At 43.9% G+C, this 10,000-nt stretch overlaps 1 protein-coding gene across 1 annotated transcript in view; it reads right to left on the bottom strand.

Annotated features, from left to right (window-relative positions):
* Positions 1–10,000, bottom strand: part of LOC145416908 (uncharacterized) — a 16,575-nt gene that overhangs the window by 2,988 nt on the left and 3,587 nt on the right. The window contains exons 2-7 of the mRNA XM_080285770.1: positions 8,646–8,817; positions 7,136–7,324; positions 6,837–6,948; positions 5,909–6,069; positions 5,516–5,645; positions 4,265–4,420 (exon numbers count right to left, since the gene is read on the bottom strand). Of these exons, the coding sequence (XP_080141896.1) occupies positions 4,265–4,420; positions 5,516–5,645; positions 5,909–6,069; positions 6,837–6,948; positions 7,136–7,324; positions 8,646–8,817 (920 nt within the window). The remainder of the gene's footprint in view (positions 1–4,264; positions 4,421–5,515; positions 5,646–5,908; positions 6,070–6,836; positions 6,949–7,135; positions 7,325–8,645; positions 8,818–10,000) is intronic.

Here is a 10,000-nt window from a genome sequence, read left to right as displayed (position 1 = left end):
AGAGATTGGAGATAGCAATAGAGCCTCAGCCAAGCCTAACTATGCTATCAATACACAAGTCATGTCACCGGGTAAATTTTATATGATAGCTCCCGTACGGTTCAAACTATACTTCTTTCACTGAAACTAGGCATAGAAGTTGCGTCTGTCCATCCTCAGTGCGCGAGATAAACATTACAGTATGATGCTAGTCACGAAGAAGTACTAAGGAAATGATGCAGAGCCGTAGTATTGTCTCTTCTGCCACTGAACTGTGGATAAGGTGTAAAAGAACGAAAATATCCGCCAAGTTAAAATGAATGAAATGTGGCTTGTTTTATGTCTTTCACTTGCCTGTATTCTTGTTGAAATAAGAGACTCTGAAGCACCTCTTCCTTAGCGATATAATTTTTGTAGCAACATCTTAACACTGTCTTTAACATTAGGTATATATTTCTAATACCGACTTAGTTTGCATTAGTAACATATACAAGAGGATATTAAAGAATCATATGTAAAATATTTCGCACAGTAGGCACTACGAGGTCTCCTAGATTAACAGTACGACTCTGCGAAGAACGTACTGCAATGTGCAACAGTTCACCGACACTTCTCTCCTGGCTGTAGCAGTGGAAGGTGTTACAGGACCTTTGTATGTATGGTAGCATTATGGAGCACACAACGGATGAGTATGTGAAGGTAGCGATCTCTGTCGTTTGGCGAGGAATGAGAAATGCTGAAGGCAGGGCTTAATGCTGGCAGAAGATTGTCAACGAACTTTTCCTCATGGCTGTACCCATCGAAGACATCACAACAAACCACACATAGAAGTACAGCGTTAGTCTATAGCAGAGTATGACGGACAGCTTTCTACAACGCGTCGTCTTCTTTGTCCCTGTGGCTAGATCAGGTCCAGGCAGGTGAAAGCGGCGAAGACGAGTATGGCCAACGCCTCTTCATGATGACTGCTTGCGGGTTTAGACAAGAATTGTAAATCGAATCAATTCTGACCAATTTTGACAACAATAATGAATATGGAGAATGTCGCCAGAGAAGCAGATCAGCTTATCGTCTGGACCATGTTTTACTTCTTTATATCACGGCGTGTCAACTCTGCCATTTACTGTATACTACACATTAGTGTAGTGTCCGCTAAACTGCTTATCGTACTTCACAGGTGCCTGTATTTCATCTCAGAAGCCAAATCTCTGTATGTATGCGTTATGGAGAAGTTAATATCGTCAAGTTCAATCAGAATACCTCGGGAGAAACATCGACTAATCTTGACATACCAAAACCAAGAATCAGTTTCTTAATGACTTCAGTGTCCTAGAAAACGGATATCAGTACGATATCAATATGCAGTGCCAAGATAAGTGAAAATATCTTTACTTTTAATGCCGCGAAAACTACCCTCATATTTTGACATATACGTCATGACTTTAGCCTTATTTGATAAAGCCTTCAATTCAGTGAGTCCGCTACAGAATACTAAGACTACTGTGAGTGGGTAAGAGTCGTGCATTCGAAATTCAGTGCAGCAGTGAAGTCTTGCACATCACCAAATTTGCCGCGCTGACTACGTCTAAATCAGTGGTTCTTGCCTTGGGGACGCACCCCTTAAAGGAGAGTGAGCAATTTCCAAGGGGGGCGCGAAGACTTAGAAGAAATATAGAACGTGGCGTGAACGTGTGTGTGTGTGTGTGTGTGTGTGTGTGTGTGTGTGGTTCAGTGGAGGGTAGTGGGTGTGGGTGGTGATCGAGCTAACTGGAGAATAATATATTAGTCACACTCTATCAAATATATTGCCACCACTTAACTATAATTCTCCCTCCCTCCCTCTCTCTCTCTCTCTCTCTCTCTCAGTTTGACTGTATTTATGTGCACGTATGTGTATGCTTTTGTGTGATTGTGTTTATGTGCGCGTGTATGATTTTGTGTATGCACGTGTATATGTTTGTGTGCGTGTATGTGTGAATGCGTGCTTTGTGTGTGGATGTACTGGTATGTATGTATGTGTACGTACTATACATATATATATATATATATATATATATATATATATATATATATATATATATATATATATATATATATTATTTATATATAACCCATTGGATCCCAGGGGTGCTGGGCGAGGCATGGCACTGGGAGGGCACTAAGCGTGCCGCCCTCCTCCTATCGGCTCATAGTCGCGAAGCTCAGAGGTCCCTACCCGGGGGTTCCCTACTTTATAAGGACTTGAAAAATCCCTGTTCTGTCCAGTATTCCGGACACCGGGCTCCAATGGGATATATATATATATATATATATATATATATATATATATATATATATGGTTGTGTGTGTGCGTGTGTGTGAGAACGTATGTGTGCAGGTGACAGGAGAGTATGTACGAGTGTGCGCGCGTGAGTGTGTAAAATATCCCGATCATTTTCCGGCAATGATTTCAGCACAAGAGCGCGCAACGCAACGATACCTTTATATAAGTTACATTATTACACCCACCAGAGACCACCACCAGAACGGCTGCCACGTCTGACTTATGGCCCAACCGAAACTCTCAATTTGTATACTCGTTGACTGAAAGCTAAGCGGCAACACATTTAGTTTAATAGTTTGATAATATGTCTTGCTGTCATTGTCCCGTGACTTGTGCAGATGGGAAAATTACACCCAGCCGTTCGCAATATGGGTGTGATTCTTCCACTTACCGAGTCACCTGCAGCTTATTAATCGTCAGGCTTATTTACTGGTTGTCCTGTCATGTTACACCAGAGTTCCACATCCACACGTAAATGTGGGCTCTAACGCAGCTTCATGCAATCTCCTCGTAGTCTCCACATTCAGACCTGTTTCGTATTCAAGCCTTCATAGCACCAACCACTTTCCTTCCCTGTGCCATTCTATTTTCCTGTCTATCTGTAAGTCTATGTCTATTTATCCATCTATCTATCTATCCATCTGTCTGTGTACCTATCTATTGCCAGGCGTCTTAATCCCGTAAGGGGTAGCCACAAACAAATCGCATGCACGTCGCCCTGTCCTCTGACATAAGACTACTCTCCCTCCAAATTACCTGTCTCTCCACTCCATCCGTCCATCTCATCCATGGATTCCCCCTCTTCCTCTCCCCGTCCACCTCGCTTACTTACACGCTTCTATTCAGTCTCTCATTCTCCAGCCTTTCCACATGGCCAAACCGTTCTCAGAGTTATCTCTTAACATTGGCAGTCACATCCACATCAACACCACAACTCTTTCACTCCCTCATTTGTCTCTCTTTCCATGTAACTTTACTTTCCATTGTCTCTCTCCCCTTACCAGCACATCACACTGAGAGTTACATTCTCAAAATAACCATCATTTTACTTATATCTACACTTACTTTCAAAACACACCGTTCACAGATATTCACGCCACTACAAACCAGTAGGCAAAGATCCTGTTCACTGTTAAACCCCTTTTACTCTGACTTGGCCTAAACCTGCAATCTCTCCGTCTTGAATTCTGAGTTGTAGGAATAGATTAACACAATAAAATGATGCCAATCACGAAGAAGTGCTATGGAAAGAATGTAGAGCTGTAGCATTATCTTTTTATGATACCCATCTATGTGAAAGAAGCTGGAAAGGGACGAAAATTTAGGTCAAGTTAGGGTAAAAAAGGTATATTAAGCAACACAGGATCATATACTTAACTGTACATCAAATTCGAAATATCCCGTCCTTCGCCATGCATGATAGTAGAAGTCTGTCTACTATCTACTGCCAGACGCCGTAATCCCGTAAGGGATGGCCATTTGACTTTGGTATTTGTTTTACGGGGAGGGGCACTAACCCTCCACCAAGCCACTTGTTGACACGTAGGGAGCACGTATGGTTTGGTTATATGGTTACCACCCAGTGTTGTAAATGGTTTCTTGGCTTACAGGAAACCATTTGGCTTGTCATTCAGTGTAAAGCCACCCGTAAAGGAAAGAAAAGCAATAAGAAGTGACAGGAAAGATGGGAGAAATAGGAAGAGAGGAGGGTAGACACAGAAAAAGAATGATAAAGGCTAAGGAAAAAGTAGGCAGCACTACATCAAGTGAGTGAATGATGGTCACCACCACCTACCACTAAATAGTAGAAGTATTAGTACTAATAATACCATCATTATCATCATCATCTTCATTCTCTTCCCCTTTTTAACTGAATTACGTTGTCTTAATGTTAGGCATTAAAAATGTTATCATACTGAAGGGGTTAACCTCAGAGCTTTTGACCTAACCTATCCAACTCACCTGGAGGTCAATAAGGCCGACCTCACCTCCCCAGATGACCTCGTCCTCCTCGCCAACGTAAAGTAAGGTCATGTTGCCAGCGCGGTGGACGGTGGACAGACCCGCCAGCCACCCGTCACCTATGAAGATCTCTCCCTCCATTGTTGTGTTGAACAGCTGTCAGGGGGAAGGAAGATATTTATAGTTTACTACTAGACTCAGAGATATTGTAAGGCAGAAGCAGCGCCGTAATGGTAACTTTTTCTTGGCCATATGCCATGTGACAATATACTCTCCCTCATTTACCACTAAATAAAAGGGTGCCGGGTTACCCAGGATTATTCATTTTGCGCAGTGCAGTTCACAGTGTGTACTGTAGGCTATGTACTCGTTTAATCTAGAGTTCTAGAACGGATGTGTGGAACAGGGAACGCGCTTTTTTGTCCATCCTCAAGCTTTGTGGTGTATGGTGTCATGACACGACAGAATGACGCCATGTCGAAGCTCATGCAGCGTATGTGAACGCGTCCGGAACCTGTCTAGAGGTATGTAATGTTACATAACACCAGTTTGCCGAGGAAAAATTCTGTTCTGTGCTGCCAGAGAGATTGCAGTTTCAAACGTTTGAAAAATGCTGTTTTGTACACTGAAGTGCATTGCGTAGAACAAGGAAAGCACAGTCTACGTCCCTATATTCTGTATGGATGAATATACCGTGATATAATTAATTAGTCATACGGTATCCCGGAAAAGGAACAGAGCATATGCCGTACGACTACGTATACCCCCACTATAACACTGGCTGTAAGACCCTCTTTGATGAAAACTCTCTCCATTTTGTTGTTGAAGAATTACCAGAGGAGAGGAGAGTGTTATAAGTTTGCTGCAAGATTCAGGTATGTTATAAGCTAGAAGTCCCTCATCTATGAATATCTCTCCCTCTGTTGTGCTGCTGAAAAGCTGCAGGGGATTAAAGTACAGAAGTTTTAGCTGGTACATGCCAAAAATGTCTTTACGGAAAGGTAGAGTTACCGATTTAATTGCGATAGTACTGTTCATAATTTTTTAGCAAGGCACGGTGGACGGTGGAGAGTCCTCATATAAACCACTGGCCTATGAAAATCTTTCCTTGTATTAGTTGAAGAGCTGTTAGGTGAAAGCAGAGTTACGAGTTTGGCAGCTAGATTTAGTGTTTTTTATTGGAGGTCTGTGTTATCAGTTTGCACCAACAGCTAAGACACATAATGGCGAATACCTGCATCAGCGCCTCACCTCCACAGTGAAGTTATCCTTGTCTTCCGGCAGCCCCAGCGGTTCCATGCCATTTTCTATGACGCTCTGACGCATGTTAGCGAAAACCAGATCAAAGTAATCGTTAACGCTGTCATCCTTCGTGTTCTTCCTGTAGAGAGAATACGAAATGTGATAAATGAAGATATCTGCATAACATCATTATAATTAACTTCTCTGTATTAATATTGCCAGTGGTGGATCCGGAGGGAGGATCTAGATAATTTACCCACTCTCTTTTATAGACAGACAGATAGGTAGATAGATAGATAAACAGACAGACAGCTGAGACTGCTTTTCCAGACTCGAGATATTTAACACAATCCACAAAAAGCAGGCAGAGATGCTGACAATGAGAGTGTTTCCCATACTCACCCTCCCTGGAGTATGAGGTTGATTTCATGCTTGAGCGCTTCCTCGATCAGCGGCATGTACTGGTCTTCAAGCGCCTGTAGAAAGTCCGGACCCAGAGAGCTTAGGACACCATTGACAAAGTCCGCCATGTCTCCACCACCCATGATGTTCTCGAAGTGGATCTGGGGGAAGGAAGACGTAGTTGTAGTAGTAATAGTAGTAGGACGAGGAGGAGGAAGAAGAAGAAGAAGAAGAAGAAGAAGAAAAGGACTTGCAACCCTGGGCTCATCTGAGTGTGAACCCAGTGGACTGCAGGCTGAAGTTACCCTCCTGCAATCCACCATCTTTTGGAGGATGGAGGGGGAACTGAGGGACGTTTATAAAACCAGGCAGCGGAGTAACACTTTTATGTCGGTGCCACCACAGGAAGGCGCCCCCCTCCACCATCAAGGAAGACGTGCTACTGTATATATTGCTCCTCCAGGCGATTTTTTTCCTCTTAGGGAAGACTAGAGAAACTCAGGATTCCATTCAATCCGTCAAGTCTCCCCACCCAGGATGTTTTCAAAATGGGTCTTGGGGAAGGCAAAGTAAAGGTAAAGGGGGTGGGGCAGACACCATGAGACCCTTAGCTTTAGTCCTCGTTTCCATGACTTGGGCCTTTGAACATGTGGCGGGATCCTCATTCATTACTTAGGGATACAAACCCACAAACCCATTACATCAATGAGTTTACCGGTTACCGGTACTTCTTTAAGGTATTATCCTAGGTACTCATTTCATTGAGCAACCCACGAAGGGTGGATGGACACCTGAGTCAAGGAACGCCAGCTGTCCGCACCAGGCAAATGGAGTGTCAGTTTTGCCAAGTGAAAAGAAACACTGTAGACATTAGTGAGGTTATTAGATGTGGTAGACATTGAGGGATGCAGTAATACAAGTCCCTCACCTCAGTCTCGTTGCAGGCTATGTCGAGGTCGAGTGTGGACACCCCGAAGTACCCCTCCTCCGTCTCCCCGAGGTCCATCTTCACTGTGAGTTCGAGGTTCATCGCGTCAAGCCTGGAGGAGGAGGTAACTGCTTCATCAACATTATCATCATCGTCATCATCATCATCATCATCGTCGTCGTCGTCGTCGTCGTCATCATCATCATCATTCCTCCTCCTTCTCCTCCTCCTCCTCCTCCTCCACACCATTTCCACTCTTTATTCCACATCTCCCACCCCCCTTCTCCTCCCCAGCTTACCAGAACGGGCCATCACCAAAGACGGGGAAAATGCCCACTTCGCCCAAAATATCGTAGTTTCCCCTGGTGTCGATAACAGGCAGACCGAGGGCGATGTTGACGGTGAGGAAGAGCAGGTTAGTGTGAACCAGGTCGACGGTGAATGTCGATAGCTGGTTGATGGTTACGTTGGTCATGCTGCCGTACACACTGTTGGTAGGTTGGGTTGGGTTAGGTTGGGCTGGGTTGGGTTGAGTTGGTCTGAGCTGGGTTTGGTTTAGTTAGGTTGGGTTGGTTTGGGTTGGGTTTAGTTAGTCTGGGTTGGGCTGGGTTAGGTTGCGATAGGTTGGGTTAGAAATAAAGCCGGCAAAGAAATTTACGATCATTGGCGTCATTTCTCGTCTGTTAGGCACACTATATATTCATCTACCTATCTGTTCATACACTATATTCCTTTTTCACCAATCTGGCCCATAATTTCTCCTTTTTGCAGCTTATTTCACGTTGCTCAGTGACAGAAAGAGACTGCCATGAGTATACAGTCTTCCCATTGGGCTTCTTTGTGACTACCATCATATCGTAGTGTTAATCTCGTTACAATTCAGTATTGAACATGGAGAGGTCGCAATGTTAGGCCAAGTTAGAGTAAAAAGGGTTTAATATCACCTAACACTTGTTCACATGTCTGGTTATTCAATCACCAGTCTGTCCTACATCGATCAGTTCCTGCATCCATCAAACATCGCATCCATCCGCCCATCAAACTGGGATATTCACCTAGATCCATACTTCCGTCTATAGCTAACAGACATATCCCTCACCCCCTCAAGACCATGACAATTTTTATAGTATATTTTTGCTATTAACACTTATTACGAGAGACATGTACTTCGAGGGGTTAGTTACAGCCTTCATTAACCGCTTCATTACTATGGGACTCCCCTAAGCTGAATAAAATCGTCTGGCGTCGGCAAGAAGAGTATACAAGACGTCAAGTTACTGAAGAGGTTTAAAAGACGATGGGGCAAGTATAAACAATCCTGCGACTTCTGACACTCATTTTGAAACTTATGTTGAGACTATACTCCATTTACTCTAACTTGGCCCAGATTTTCGTACATTTGCTACTTGTTTCTCCGTAGCTCAACGCCAGAAAAAGACAGTGTTACGGTTCAACATCCTTTCCACAGCACCACAACGTGACCAGCATCATACTCTAATATTAATCTCTTGTTGCAGCTCAGAATTCAAGCTGAGGAGATGGTATTTTTTGGGCAAAATTGGAGTAAAAACAGTGTGTTTGCATTCTCTACCTCAGTGCTGGATGCGTTCCGAACCGTAGCATGCAAAGCTCGTACAGTGTAATACTCACAGCTGATTGCCGAATAATAGAGGCACTATCGTTTTAGCCTGTACTGCATCATTCTGTCAATCTTTCTCTACTCTTCATTCATTCGTACTACATTCACCCATCTGTTTCCTCACATCCTTACTGCCTCAGCCAGTCTTCTTCCCTTATATGGTAGCTTACTGTGTGTCTCCCGATGATATGTTGAAGGCCACTTGGGGTAGTACCAGGGGGTCAAGGGGCGGTATCCCCATCTCTGGCCATCCCTCAGACATCTTTGCTCGGAAGTTCTCAAGGGCCTGAATGATTTGGTCGTCGATAACGTTCCTCACCCCGCCACCCATACCTGCCGCTCCTGTGGGAAGTAGAGAACTGACGTTTGGCCGCGAATTATTGTGTCTGCCATACAAACTGTTTCGGCTTACGGCAGAGCTTCATAAAAACCGAGTAAACCAAAAATGTTGAAAATTACCACGATTAACCTTCTCGCCAAGAAAAAGAATGTTGTATTACACATATATTTTATTCCATCCTATGATGAACAGTTTTCTAAAAACCCACAGCAACCAAAGAGTTAAGCTATACACTTAGTTCGTTTGACGAATGTTTAGCGCCAGTACACACACACACACACACACACACACACACACACACACACACACACACACACACACACACACACACACACACACACACACACACACACACACACACACACACACACACACACACACACACACACACACACACACACACACACACACACACACACACACACACACACACACACACACACACACACACACACACACACACACACACACACACACACACACACACACACACACACACACACACACACACACACACACACACACACACACACACACACACACACACACACACACACACACACACACACACACACACACACACACACACACACACACACACACACACACACACACACACACACACACACACACACACACACACACACACACACACACACACACACACACAAAATCATCATCATCAGCCATTGCAAATCCATTGCTGAACAAAGGCCTCCTCTACCCTTTTCCACGAATTCCTTGACTGAGCCAATCTCTCCCACGTTTTATCTGCAAACTTCGCTATCTCATCCAGTCTGGCCTTTTTCTGTTACGCTTACAACCCCTTGGAGTTCAGTCACTTAGCCCTTTTGCTCCATCGGTTATCCCTTATTCTTGCTACATGACCTGCCCACCTCCATTTTGTTCTTTTACAACTTCTATATTGTCTTTGACTTAAGGCTGCTTTCTCACCCAAGTTGATCTATTCCTGTCTCCTAAAGATATTCCCAACATTGACCCTTCCGTTGCTCTTTGAGAACGGATTAGTTGATTTTCCATCGATTTTGTCAGTTTCTAGGGCTCACAACCGTACGTCATGGCTGGGATTACACACTCTGTATATACTTTTCGTTTCATACGTCTTGACAATCTGCGTTTCATGATGTCTTTATGTTTACTGAAAGCTTTCCATCCAATTGTAAG

This window comes from Coenobita brevimanus, chromosome 108, assembly GCF_032717465.1.
Source record: "Coenobita brevimanus isolate Jiangsu-jjx chromosome 108, ASM3271746v2, whole genome shotgun sequence".
Classification (NCBI taxonomy): Eukaryota; Metazoa; Arthropoda; class Malacostraca; order Decapoda; family Coenobitidae; genus Coenobita; species Coenobita brevimanus.
Note: the sequence above shows the minus strand (reverse complement) of the source record. Positions and strands in the feature narration are given on the sequence as shown.